General features: G+C 39.9%; 2 protein-coding genes across 4 annotated transcripts in view; one reads left to right on the forward strand and one right to left on the reverse strand.

Moving 5' to 3' along the window:
- The window catches only part of ncaph2 (non-SMC condensin II complex, subunit H2), a 23784-nt gene extending 12787 nt beyond the window's left edge, over positions 1-10997 (forward strand). Inside the window, exons 10-20 of the mRNA XM_026918715.3 lie at positions 600-674; positions 1273-1342; positions 1457-1558; positions 4839-4883; positions 4965-5035; positions 5154-5250; positions 5655-5744; positions 5834-5883; positions 6158-6259; positions 6990-7139; positions 10074-10997. Coding sequence (XP_026774516.1) covers positions 600-674; positions 1273-1342; positions 1457-1558; positions 4839-4883; positions 4965-5035; positions 5154-5250; positions 5655-5744; positions 5834-5883; positions 6158-6259; positions 6990-7139; positions 10074-10217 — 996 coding nt within the window. The 3' untranslated portion in view covers positions 10218-10997. The remainder of the gene's footprint in view (positions 1-599; positions 675-1272; positions 1343-1456; positions 1559-4838; positions 4884-4964; positions 5036-5153; positions 5251-5654; positions 5745-5833; positions 5884-6157; positions 6260-6989; positions 7140-10073) is intronic.
- A 133-nt stretch (positions 10998-11130) lies between these two features.
- Positions 11131-13266, reverse strand: LOC113529563 (protein SCO2 homolog, mitochondrial). 3 transcript variants are annotated; one of them, XM_026918824.3, is made up of 2 exons: positions 13035-13266; positions 11131-12232 (listed from the first exon to the last, which is right to left on the reverse strand). In XM_026918824.3, the coding sequence occupies exon 2, from the start codon at positions 12222-12224 to the stop codon at positions 11325-11327; it is 900 nt and encodes a 299-aa protein (XP_026774625.3). In that variant the 5' UTR covers positions 12225-12232; positions 13035-13266; the 3' UTR covers positions 11131-11324. The 3 variants fall into 3 exon arrangements, with proteins under 3 accessions (XP_026774625.3, XP_026774624.3, XP_034163025.2); XM_026918823.3 differs by having other exon boundaries at positions 12871-13263; XM_034307134.2 differs by lacking the exon at positions 13035-13266 and adding an exon at positions 12386-12849.
- Positions 13267-13940: the final 674 nt, after the last annotated feature.

The raw sequence follows: 13940 nt of genomic DNA on the forward strand, positions 1-13940 counted from the left end.
CAGGGAGCGTGAGGAATCATTTTCACACATGAATTGGCCACCACAGAGTCCTGACTTTAACCCCATTGAAAGTCTTTGGGATGTGCTGGAGAAGACTTTACAGAGTGGTCTGACTCTCCTGTCCTCAATGCAAGATCTCAGCCAAAAATTAATGCAACTCTGGATGGAAATAAATGTTGTGAAGTTGCATAAGGTTGTTGAAACAATGCCAGGACGAATGCGTGCCGTAATCAAAGCTAAATGCAGTGCAACAAAATATTAGATTGTGCGACTTTTTTTTGGCCAGGTAGTGTATAATACAATAATATTGTATTATTGTATTATTTGCTGATATTAGCTCTTTATTTGTGGCTATTTTGTGGAGGTGGAGAATTTAGACTGTTGGAATAATTAAAAAGGAGTAGGAAGCACCTGCGTATGTGCAGTTGATAAATTTAAACAGCTGATATATTGATAATTAATGTTAAAGAGATGTTGGACAGTCAGTTTCTGGGTTGACAGGCTGAAGGACGTAGCATCAAGGAGTCAAGGAGACATGAATTAGAGTATGAAGTAGGGAATCACTCTGTAATTCAGGGATATCTCTGAATTTCCTTTAGGCCCCCAGTGTGAGGAGAATGCTGCGTGAGAGGCCTACAGTGCAACCGGTTGCTGCAGAGCCCAAGCATCTACAGGTAAGAAGTCAGCAAACTGCAGGATCTGCAGAGAGGCCAAATCGATAATGTTTATATTCCTTAAATTAATATTTACATTACACTAACTGGATTAAAATAAGGTATGTTTTAGATCAGGGGTCCAGTTTGTCCAGATGGAAAACAAATAATGTAAATGTTAATAAATAATAGATTGTGTGATTGCAATTGTTTTGTTATGGAAAGCTTGTTCTTGATTGATTTTTTTTTTATTTCATTGAACATTCTTAACAGTGGGCCAACCTTATTTCTAAAATGGCTTAGGCACCCATGGCACAGACGATAGGTTCCTAAAAGAAGACTTTACCTTAATAGGGGTTATTGAGCAGGCAAATCAGCAAATTGTGATGAACTTCCAACATATAGGACAAGAGAATGTTATGTCTGGTTTAGATGATATAGCCTGTTTCTGAACAGTGTACTTGTTTAATTTTTTAAAGGAATTATTGTTTAAGGAGATAAATAGGCTGCATAGATTATGACTGTGCATGGTATGGACTATTCCTTTATTATATTGGTAACTACTGAAAGCCATTTGATAGCACATAAATGTTATGATATATACATGTAATTGTTACAGGAAACTGTGGATCCTTGGAAATGGCATGATCCCTATGTACATATAGGAGAAGATAAACACCTAAAAACAGGTGAACAAGATTGTCTCATTTTTTTCTCATAATATTTATAATGAAGTAAGTGGTACATCTCACATTTCTGACTCTCTGAACTGCTGTATGTGAAAGTTTCTTTCTTCTCTCTAGGGAAGTGCTACAATGTGCCTGCTGGCCTAGATGAATCAGGCAAAAGGAAACGGAAAGGCAGCTCAAAGATACAGGACTTCTGGGGGTGGTGCACAAGTGCTTGTAAGTCTGTTTGTTTGTTTTTTTTTGTTTTTTGTTTTTTTTTTGGCTAGAATGTCATTGCTGACTGACTCCCTGACTAGGGCTGCATGATATGGAGAAAAAAAATATGATGTTCAATAAACTTGTAGGGTGATGCAATAAATCAGAGATTAACATGTACAGTGTGTTTGTGAATCGCCAATCCAAACTCTCAGCGCTCATACTGAATGTAACTCAGTATTAAACACTTCTGTCCTCATAATTTGATATGCCACATCATTATTATGACAATTAGCCAAACATAAAATTCCCCTCCGGAAGTATTGGAGCACAAGGCCAATTCTTTTGTTTTTGCTATACACATAATACGCTGGGATTTGAGATCAAAAGATGAATATGAGACAATAGATCAGAATTTCACTTTCATTTCCTGATATTTACATCTAGACATGTTAAACAACTTGGAACATGACACCTTTGCTGACTGACCACCCAATTATTAGGTGAGCAAAAGTATTGGAACAGACAGTCTTAAATAACACTTAATATTTGGTTGCGTATCCCTTCCATGCAATAACTGCATCAAGCCAGTGACCCACTGACATCAACAAACTTGCATTCTTTTTTTGTGATGCTTTTCCAGGCTTGTAGCGCAGCTTCTTTCAGTTGGTTGTTAGTTTTGGGGGGTTTCTCCCTTCGGTCTCCTCTTCAGGAGGTGAAATGCTGCTCAGTTGGGTTAAGGTCTGGTGATTGACTTGGCCAGTCTAAAACCTTCCACTTTTCCCCCTGATGAAGTGCTTTGTTGTGTTGCAGTGTGTTGTCTTGCTGCATGATGAAGTTCCTCCCAATGCATTTCTCTGTAAATAGACAGAATGTTTCTGTGGACTTCTGAATTCATTCTGCTGCTACCATCATGAGCTCCATCATCAATAAAGATTAGTGAGTCTGTTCCAGAAGCAGCCATGCAAGCCCAAGCCATGACACTACCTCCACTGTGCTTGACTGATGAGCTCATATGTTTTGGATCATGAGCAGATCCATTCTTTCTCCACAGTTTGGTTTTTCCATCACTTTGGTAGAGGTTCATCTTGGTGCCAGAACTTTTGTGGCTCATTTCTGTATTTCTCTGTGAACCACTGCTGAGGAGCATTTTACATCTTGTGGTATGGCCTCTATATTTTTGCTGCCCTGTGGAGGTTGCTGGTGATGTCACTGACTGTTGTTTTTGGGTTTTCCTTGGGCGACCTGTTTGATGTCTGGTTGTTAGTACACCAGTGGTTTCTTTCTTTTTCAGGACATTCCACATTGTTGTATTGGCTATGTCCAATGCTTGTGAAATAGGTCTGACTGATTTTTCAATCTTTTCTCAGCTTTTTGCTGGTTTGCTTTTCTCCCATAGACAGCTCTCTGGTCTTCATGTTGGTTTATCCTTTTTAACAACAAATGCAGTCTTCATAGGTGAAACCCAGGGCTCAAACCAAGAGTAGACATTCAGAACTACATTTTCGTTTGTATTTCTCACAACACAGAGAAATTTTAAATCAGTTTAAAAAGGACTTGAATTAAAAAAAAATAATAATTTCTTCCTGCTAAAAACTACTGTGTATGTACACTGTATGGATAAAAGTATGTCCCCTGACCATCACACCCATATGTGGTTCTTCCCCAGACTGTTTCCACAAAGTCTGAAGCACACAATTGTGTAGAATGCCTCTGTGTGCTGTAGCTTTACAGTTTCCCTTCACTGGAACTAAGAGGCTGAAACCTGTTGCAGCATGACAATGCCCCTGTGCACAAAGCGAGCTCCATGAAGACATGGTGTGTGAAGGTTGGAGTGGAAGAACTCGAGTGTCCTGCACAGAGCCCTGACCTCAACCCCACTGAACACCTTTGGGATGAACTGGAACACCGACTGAACCCCAGACCTCCTCAACATCCCAACATCAGCGCCTGACCTCACTAATGCTCTTGTAGCTGAATGAACACAAATCCCCACAGCCACGCTCCAACATCTAGTGGAAAGCTTCCCAGAAGAGTGGAGCTCATTATAACAGCAAACACAGGGGGAATAAATCTGGAAATGGGATGTTAGACAAGCACATATGGGTGTGAAGGTCAGGGGTGCACAAACTTTTGGTCATATACTGTAGCACTATACACTCACTGTCCACTTTATTAGGAACACCTGTACCTGTACCCCTGTTCATTTATGCAGCTATCCAATCATGTGGCAGCAGCACAGTGCATAAAATCATGCAGATGCAGGTCAAGTGCTTCAGATAATGTTCACATCAAACATCAGAATGAAGAAAAAGTGTGATCTCGGTGATGTAAATGTATGAATGTTGGTGCCAGATGGGCTGATTTGAGTATTTCAGAAACTGCTGATCTCCTGGGTCAGAGGAAAATGGCCAGATTGGTTCAAGCTGCCAGGAAGGATATAGTAACTCATTTAATCACTCTTTACAACGGTGGTGAGCAGAAAAGCATCTCAGCATGCACAACACATTGAACCTTGAAGTGGATGAACTACAACAGCAGAAGACCACATCAGGTTCCACTCCTGTCAGCCAAGAACAGGAATCTGAGGCTCGATTCTTCTGCCAGCAACGTAGCAGTTTAACATCAACCCCATTTAAACTGGTGGGTCTGTAAAAGCTACATAGGTCAGGTGGTTTATCCTTTTTAAGAATTAGATAAATAAATAAATCCAGTATCCCGCTTGATGATACAAACAGATCGATGTGCGAAGAAGTTTGATGCAGCTGAGGGGGGGAAAAAAAGTATAGTCACTACACTTCATATGCAATGACCTCCAGACATCAGAAATTCCAGATCATTGCACAATTCAGAAAGCCTAATGCTTTTCCTTGACCTGACACCTTCTGAAGGAGATTGGTCTATGGCTGGATCTAACATGGTTAAAATCCCCTCCTAAGAGTATAAGAGAGCATGAAAATAAAGAAATGTCTGCAAGTAGTTTGGGTGAAAAATTGGGGCTCATATACTGTGGGGGCTTAGATACAACCAATCAACACATGTTCCCTATATAACAAGCCTGAAAGGAATACATATCAGCCTTCATTAAAAAGAGAAAAGTTTTTGCCTGTATCTGCATGAGTTTATGCATTGCGCTGCTGCCACATGATTGAATGATAGGATAACTCCATCAGTGAGCAGGTGTATAGGTTTTTCTATTAAAGTGAACGGTAAGTGTTGTATACTGTGTTGTGGCTGTAAGTCCCTTTGAGATATTAAACTATCTAATGCTTCTAATGTTTCTGCTTCTCTTTTCCTGTAGATGAGAGCATGGACCGCAAGCTTAAGAATGGACCTTTTTATCCTGGTAAATTTTCAGAACAACGTGTATGATTGCTCTCTACAGTCTGTTTGACTTGATTTATGATTATGAATTTTTCCTTTATAGAATTCAACTACATCTACCTGGGCAAGATAGGCCAGCGGCTTAAATTGCGGAAGAGGGTCCTAAGAAAAACGGTATCTTTTTAGAATGTCCGGTGGATAATGCATTTGTTTACTGTGTGTATCTGTATTTATGAAAAGTTGCAAGTTGGTATGTGTACTACTAACACGTCTAATCCTACATCTGTTTCAGGGTGTGTACATATCTGATGACATGCTGAGAAGAACTTACTTGGAGCCAGAGAGTCAAGAGGACAAGGATGAGGTGGTCCGACATCCAGGCTTGGATGGTGAGAGAAACGAGCATGTCCATATACAGATTTGTAAAGCAGATCAGTTAGATTTTTCTTCCTGGAGGTATTACAGGGTGTCCCAGAAGTCTCCATACATGGAGGAAATTAACACTTTAGCAAAATGTCTTCCAAAGTTTTTCATACTTAGTTTATATTATATATTTTTTCAGATAGCCTTTAAGAATGCCTTTGATAAAAGAAGAACATATTGAAATCATTCTCTTGGCTGGATCGCATAACAGCAGATGTGTTAACACAAGCTCATCATGAGTGGAAGAGACTACTGTGTGTGTTTACAAAGAAATGTCTATTATGTAGACGATGTTTAGTAAATAAAGTTACCTTTTTCTAAAACACCACGCCATTTCATTCATAAATTAATTTTTTTTTTTTTTATCCAGGTGATGACTTCTCAGATCATGAAAATGAAACTTTGGTTGAAGATCATGCACCTGGAGACATTATTAGTGAACATGACCCAATTTTCACTGGTAATATATACAGATTCAACCTAGTTCTCATAAGCATGAATGCATGTTTTTTACGACTACAACTGTACATCGTTCCTCTTTGTTCCCAGACTCACAGATGGGCCGGATTAGTTATGAAGACTTGGTCAAAAAGAGTGTGGTACGCATGGCCTCTTGTAATACTTAAGAAATTTGTTTCGGGTTGTTCCGTGTTCAGTTTTCTCATAACTAATTGAGTGATTTTAATTAATTTTGTGCAATTGTCAGTCTGTTAGAGGGCCAAGCAGTGATGAAGGTTGCTGTTCAGACCTGACCATTTAGCCAGATTAAACAGATATTTGCTCCATATATCCAGGGATACAGCTCAAATTATATTCCCTGGGCAGGGATATACATGCATGTGTGAACTTTGACTGGGTCCTCTCTGTCTGTAGGAGCTGTTCCTAGCCAACTCCCAGAAGTACGCTCAGGAGACGGCTCTGTCTCGCAGGGTAAAGGAGTGGGAGGACGAGATCAACCCTCGGCTCTTGGCTCAGGTAATGAGTGAACTGGGTGAGAGGGCGCTCATACTTTCATACCTACTTATGTTGTGGTGAGGTTGATCAGAATCACACAGAAGGTCTGTATGCAAGCTTTATTCCTGTATCTGCTGTACAGTACATGTGTGTCTTGCCTTTAACCCTTGTGTTCTGTTTACTACTTGGCATAATGTCCATGTTGACTGGAGTGTTTTTCCTCCTCAACACACCTGATCCAACTAATCAGCTAATTAACAGCTCTTCCTGAGCTGAAGTGTGTGAGAGTGTGTGTGTGTGTGTTGGGGGGGATTATTATTGGAGAAGTGTTTTAAATAACTAATATAAATAAATTGTATGTAGTTATGTAAGCAGTATTTATGGAAATCCATAAATCCAATTGCTTGCTTAGGATTCTTTTAAAGGCTCACATATATAAGTATAACAAGTATAAATGCACATGAGAGAAAGAGAAAAAAATTGTTTGTGCAAATCCTGCTTATTTTTTTTTAACATTTCTATTTAATCTTAATCTTAATTAATTTAATTTTATTTCACCTTTTAATGTCTAAACAACCTGAACAAAAAATTGTTAATAAATGTTTTTATAAAATGATTTGTCATGTTAATTTGAGTAAGTTTTCCCGTTGTTAAAATTACCTTTAATATTCAATTTCTTGTTTTTAAAAAAATAAAAAATAAAAAAATAAAAATTCAGCTGACTCAGTGAGTGGTGCTCTCTGTTGTCCAGGAGGACCATGTGGTTTTTGACATTCATGACTATGGGGACCAGATTGTCCGTGCACTTGGTGCTGTTGGGATGAGGCGATCGTTTGCATCTCTTGTCAAAGGCATGGAAAACACAGAAGCCTGTAGATACATGCTGGCATCTCTTCAGCTGGTTAGTACCTGCACACACATTCACTGTGTTCATTAGATAAGGTTGATTCCAGTTTAGTATGTGCAAAGATTATAATAGTGAGACATACACATCCCTGACCTTAATGCTTCAAAATGGAATGAAAAGTTTGATTAGTTTTGGGGGCCTCATTCATCTACCTGATAACTAAGAAGGACAAGTAACAACAAATTTCTGTTCAGAATTTTTAGATAATTTTAACTAGATTAAATTACTATTGGTAGTTGGAGGTCTGCATGGATGTCTGTAAACATACTGTAATAATACTGACTGTCTCTTTGTTCTTTTTTTTTTTTTTTAAACTTTTTAATTAAGGTACTCGGGTACTATGTGAGCCAAACTGGGACATATGGGTGGAGCTAAAAATAGTGTAGACCGTCGGTTGCTCAAACAGTCAACTAGACACGCTGATTAATGTTTCTGGCTGGAATCGCTTCTCTACTTGCACAAAAATCTAGAAGTAGTGTCTCCCAAAGTTTCTCAGACTACAAAATCCTTTTTCTGGAGGATTTAAAGGCCAACAATTTAAATTATTTATGCAGTAAATTAATGTTTTAGATTCATTTTTATTCATTTACCCGCAGTAACTAGCTTGATCAGAAATTTGTTCCCAGCGATCCAAAGGGGGGAAAAAAACATGTTCCCCATGCTTGCTGTTTTTCTATTTTCTCCAAGAGCATGCTAACGCTCATGCTAAGGCCTAGTGTTCGAGAGCACTTTGGCTTCCCGGTAAGTTACGATGAGTGGTGAACTGAAACATTACAGTGTGCCAAATCTTCCAAACGTGTACAATACACTGGTGTTAATACAGCAAACATACAGCGTATATATATACACACACAGCAAACACTCTGCTGCATTCAGGCAACCTTTGCTCACTGATTGAATCCAGGCTAAAGAAATGACTGCAGTGGTTGAATATTCAGTGGTGGAGAACACAGTGAAGAGTCTGAAAGGATCACAGACACTGTCATTATAAAGTTTTTATTACTGTACTTGTAATATGTAAATGTATCATATCAAGTCACAAACATAATGGAATTATTTCAAATTTGCCTATTGTTATACCCCTACATACAACCATAACTTTTACCATAAAAGTATGTAAAAATAGTATGCCACCCATTTTACCCATTATCTGGTATGATAAAAACCTGGAAGGTTCTCTTTGCTTTACGTATCTTCACCAAAAAAAAAGCCAAGCTCTTTCCTTGCTCCTGCTCATATTTACTGGTAACATTAAATTTGCAATGGAAATGACTGGAAATGGTCACCACACATCCTCCCAAGAACAGCTCCTAGTTTCACAGGTAGCGATGTGTGATGGATAAAGTACACAGGTATTCAACTAGGGTACAGGTAGTACTGATTAAACTGCTAACCTACTTAAAATAAAATATTGTGGTTCTGAATGTGATGGGTACTGAGTTTGTTGTGATGTCCTGAACAGTGATAAAAGGAGAGTAGGTGACTATTGTTATGAAAATACCATACTGGAATGAAAATGTGTATTTTTTTTTTTCCATCCCAGGTGCAAGAATTAAATGAAAATCGGATCAGTTAGCTTGAAAACTTGTGCCTTGAAACATGCCTGGAAAATGGCATGTTATAGTTGGACACAACCTCGCCTACTGTATATAAAAAGCGCAGAATTAGGTGTGCCATTAGGGAATACCATTGCCATGAAGGGGTGTAACTCGGTCTGCAGGAATGTTTAGGTAGGTGGTGCGTGTCAAAGTAACATCCACATGAAGGCCAGGACCTGAGGTTTCCCAGCAGAACATAGTCCAGATTATCACACTGCCTCCACCAGCTTGCCTTCTTCCTATAGTGCAGCTTGGTGCCATCTCTTCCCCAGGTAAGCGACTCGCACGCACACGGCCTTCCACATGATGTAAAAGAAAACATGATTCATCAGACCAGGCCACCTTCTTCCATTGCTCCATGGTCCAGTTCTGATGCTCAAGTGCCCAATGTAGGAGCTTTCGGTGGTGGACAGGGTCAGCATGGGCTCTCTGACCCGTCTGTAGCTACGCAGCTCCATACGCAGCAAGCTGTGATGCACTGTGTGTTCTGACACCTTTCTATCAGAGCCAGCTTTAACTTTTTCAGCAGTCTGTGCCACAGTAGCTCTTCTGTGAGATCGGACCAGACGGGCCTTCGCTCCCCACGTGCATCAGTGAGCCTTGCGCGTCCGTGACCCTGTCATCGGTTCACCGGTTGTCCTTTTTTGGACCACCTTTGGTAGGTTCTAACCGCTGCATACCAGGAACACCCCACAACACCTGCTGTTTTGGAGATTCTCTGCCCCAGTCGTCTAGCCATCACAAATGGACCTTGTCAAAGTCTCTCAGCTCCTTACGCTTGCCCATTTTTACTGCTTCCAGCACATCAACTTCAAGAACTGACTGTTCACTTGCTGCCTAATGTATCCCACCCCGTGACAGGTGCCATTGTAACGAGATAATCAATATTATTCACTTCACTTGTCAATGGTATTAATGTTATGGCTGATCGGTGTATGTGTAACCTCAGTTTGGTGTTGACGGGGTTACTGGGGTTACTTCTGGTCTTTGTCAGCAGACACTCAAACCTCTCCAGAGTGTCTGGAATTGGGTTAGTTAATTGTAATCTGATTTATTTCGAAACCAACAATGCTGCAGGTGCAGGATTCAACTACTTTAAATCAGGATACAAAATTCAGTTTAGGATTTCTCAAGCCCTATTTCTGGAACAAAAATCCCAGCATGTGTTGCCCACAAATCCTAAGAAGCAGCTCAGATTTAGTTTCTTGTACAGTTATGAACTGATTCTTCATGTTTAAGTCAATGTGACATATGAAACTGATATAGTAATTGAATTTGGGGAAGAAAGCCCTGCAGGGATCTGATGTGTGTGTGTGTGTGTGTCCTTCAGGCCAATGACTACACAGTGGAGATTGATAAGAGACCTGGACTTGATGAGAGCATAGACACCGTTCACCTGACTTTACTGACCAAACAGAGGGCACACGAACGCCTCAAGTCCTACAGCGCACCCCTGGAGCATGACCTTCCCTGAGTCAAGTCACAAGTCTTCATCTTGGCTCACTGCCTGTGTAAGATTAGAATAACACTGCAAAAGGACATTTATACACATCATCCGGAACAGACAGGCAATTTCATTTGGTCCTTTTGTGTGAATCTGTTCAACTTATAACTACACTCACTGTCCACTTCAGCCAATCATGTGGCAGCAGCACAGTGCATAAAATCATGCAGATACAGGTCAAGAGCTTCACATCAAACATCAGAATGAAGAACCCACAGACCTGTCGCTCACTCTGTTTTTTGTTTTTCGCACCATTCTGTGTAAACTCTAGAGACTGTAGCGTGTGAAAATCCCAGGAGATCAGCAGTTTCTGAAACACTCAAACCTGCCCATCTGGCACCAACAGCCATGTCACAGTTAAAGTCACAAAGATCACACTTCTTCATTCTGATGTTTGATGTGAACATTAACTGAAGCTCTTGACCTGTATCTGAATGATTTTATGCATTGTGCTGCTGCCACATGATTAACTGATTGGATAACTGCATGAAGGTGCAGGTGTTCCTAATAAAGTGGAGAGTGAGTGTATATTAAAGTGCATACCCATTTAAAGATTTTTTTTTTTTTTTTTTTTTTAAAGTCAGGCTTAAGTGCAGTTTTGGGTAAACAGTTCTTTGTGTATGAGATGTTCATTATGCGTGGTTGTACTATTTTAATGTCATTTGTGTCACTGTCTAATGACTCATATATTACTATATTTTCAATGCTTTAAAGTGCACCTGTGTGATTAAACCATCGACTTGTGCTATATTACATTCATGTATGAATTTTGATCAACAACGTGATAAAGAACATGCATCATTTTCTGAAAGTATAGAATTATTATTTTTTTTTATTCATTTGGATAAACTGCTCAGAACCTCGATTAAACAACTACTTACATTATTTTTATATAAAAAAAAAATGTATTCTGGTCTTTTTTTTTTAAAAGTTGATCAGTGGCACATTTTAAAAAGGTCAGTCATATTTATCTTCTGTTTAGCCTGTTTCTGTTTACTGGTCTGTTTACTCAGTGCCTAGTCCATATCCAGGTACACTTTATTTTGCAATATATAATCAAATCTCCCTGTATCAGACTTAACGCTGTTCAGGGAATAACTTCACATAATTCTTCATGTGTTGACGAATGCTTTCAGCAATTTGCATGGCATTTTTCATTCGGTTGTAATAATCCAGGAAAAGGCCATCTGGATTGATGAGGTATATAAGGATGGTGTGGTCCACTATATAGTCTCCATCTTCGTCCTTGGGTCCAGCACTTGCATAAACCCTGTAAGCTCGTCCAGCTTCCTTTACCTCCTCAGGTGTGCCTGTCAATCCGATCAGCCGTGGGTGAAAATCTCCGACATACTTAGCCATAGCAGCCACATCATCTCTTTCAGGATCGACGGTTATAAACAGCGGCTGCACACAGTGCAGGTTTGTCTCCTCCAGCAGCTTTACCACACTGCTCATCTTTTCCAGCTCATCAGGGCAGATATCAGGGCAGTGCGTGAAGCCGAAGTACATGAGCACCCACTGCCCCAAGAAGTCCTTTTTGGTCCGTCGCTGACCAGTGTGGTCCAGCAAGCAGAAGTCTCCCTCACCTATGGCCACTTTCCTCAACTGCTCTATCCGCTGCATCTGCAGCTTCTGCTGCTTTTCCTCATGCACAAACCAGCAGGTGCCAATTATAGCACCTCCAACAAGTAGTGTCACGGCCAGTCGTGTTTGGAGCTTTATCCTGGCTGAGAAACTAGACTTTGGAGGTTGGGTATTGTCCTGAGAAAATGTAGCTTGCTGGTGCTCAAATGATTGTGACAGAAGAGCTTTTTCACGAGTACATTTGAAATGTGCATGTTTCTTATTTTGACACCTATTTGTGTGTAGTGTGTAGCAGCTATACAGCCTTGGTATATGGTTGTGGCTGACTTGTAGAGGGATTCTCAGCATGCTCCATGATGTCCTATAACAGGCGAGAGGTCTGACACCAAGCATCTTCAGACCTGGAAAAGAAGAAAAAAACGCAATCAAATGCTTCGTTTTGTTTAAGCTCACCAATACTTAACGAAGAGCACTTAATAGTCAAGGACTGGATTCCCTGATGTAAAAAGCCAGCATGGCTGCAGATTTGCAATCCAACCCAGCAGGAGTCTCACCTTATTCCACCTGTTTCACCAGTTGAACTTTGCCTTTCTGGGTGGAATAAAGGCCTGCAGCCACACATGCCCTTGAAGGTCCTTCAACTTTTAAAGTTTTATCTGCTCCAGGTACACCCAAGCCTGCATGCTAGTTAGCAAACCTGCCATAAGTATTTCTCAACTAGATTTGGAGCAGTGAAAACATGGAACTGCAGTCATGGGCCGTCAGGCCTGGACTTCAAAATCCTGCACAAACACTCCTGATTTACCCAGTCAGCTGATTAACAGTCACTCAGAAGCTGTGTGTTGGAGCAGGACTGTGTGTGTGTGTATTGGAGCAGGACATGCTAATGTAAAGGCAAACCCTTAAACCCCCCGAGTGTGTTAGAGCAGGAAAAAATAGTTGGATAAAATAAGCAGGAAAACGGCTCTCTAGGACCAGGGCTGTAAAAGTACCCATAAATGAATAAAGCAGATTTGTGCATGAGTCTCCTCACACCTACCTTTTATCTGAACCGCATCTGGTGTGCTTAGAATGATACTAATACAGCTGTCAATGACTTAACGCTGCTTTAACAAGCTGAAAAGGCTATGTAACGGCTAGATTAAATAAAACACCTGTGAAAAGATTAAAGATATTACTAGCCCTGATGCCGCTCCTTCTCACCTCAGGATTAGCTTCATAGCCAGCCTAGCCGGACTGCATGTCATGAGTAAATCCACTGTTAGTTTCGAAAGAACAGATTCAGCTTAGCAGAGGTCTTGTTTTATTTAGCCGAGATATTGTTTAAATATCGACTACTTTGAACGGTAAATTCAATGAAAATTTTTTATTTCTAATATAGTTGTAAATTGTGGTTTTGTTTTGCTGTGACCATTGTGCTTATTATGCTCGTTAGCTGATTCGTGACACGAGGCGTTATGGTTACCTGATCCCGATTAGAATCACGCATGCGCCGGGCATGGCACGTGCTGCTGCCCGATCTGCGCCAGGCCTCAGATTTCTCTCGTCTCTGTTGCTAAGAGCAAATTAGTTATTTTCCTCGGCAGATGAGACTGAAGTGTGTCCCTCTGTCCTCACTGACCACAGCGTGATTAGATTCATAATAAACTTTCTTAGCAACTAAAAATGTATATTAATGGTAGCTTAAATAGAAATTTACTTAGAAGTGATGATTTAAAAGGAATTATTGGGAAATTCACTACAGCATGATGATAATTACTTAAGTTCAAGGTCTGGTGCACAGCACTAGCTTTTAGTAAAAATCGAGCCAAGGAAAAGACTAAAATTATTGAATTACTGAAAAAAATAGCAAATCTAAATAATAATGCTGAAAACACTGAAATAACAAAAATAAATACATAAATAGAATTAAATAAATAAATAAGTAAATAAATAAATCACCTGGATGTGATGGTCTGAATTCCAAATTTTATTAGAGCTCATATCTCATTTTCTGCTTGCAACTTATGAAAAGGACTTATAATAAAGTCAACCAAGGATCCTCTACTTCTTGATAAGCAGCATCCAATAACGTTGTTAAACAATGACTACAAAAACCTAGCTTTTGTT

Source organism: Pangasianodon hypophthalmus, chromosome 9 (genome assembly GCF_027358585.1).
Source record: "Pangasianodon hypophthalmus isolate fPanHyp1 chromosome 9, fPanHyp1.pri, whole genome shotgun sequence".
Classification (NCBI taxonomy): domain Eukaryota; kingdom Metazoa; phylum Chordata; class Actinopteri; order Siluriformes; family Pangasiidae; genus Pangasianodon; species Pangasianodon hypophthalmus.

Excerpts from the sequence above, each read along its gene's own strand:
- LOC113529563 (XM_026918824.3), bottom strand. The coding sequence starts at position 12,224 with ATGCTTGGTGTCAGACCTCTCGCCTGTTATAGGACATCATGGAGCATG.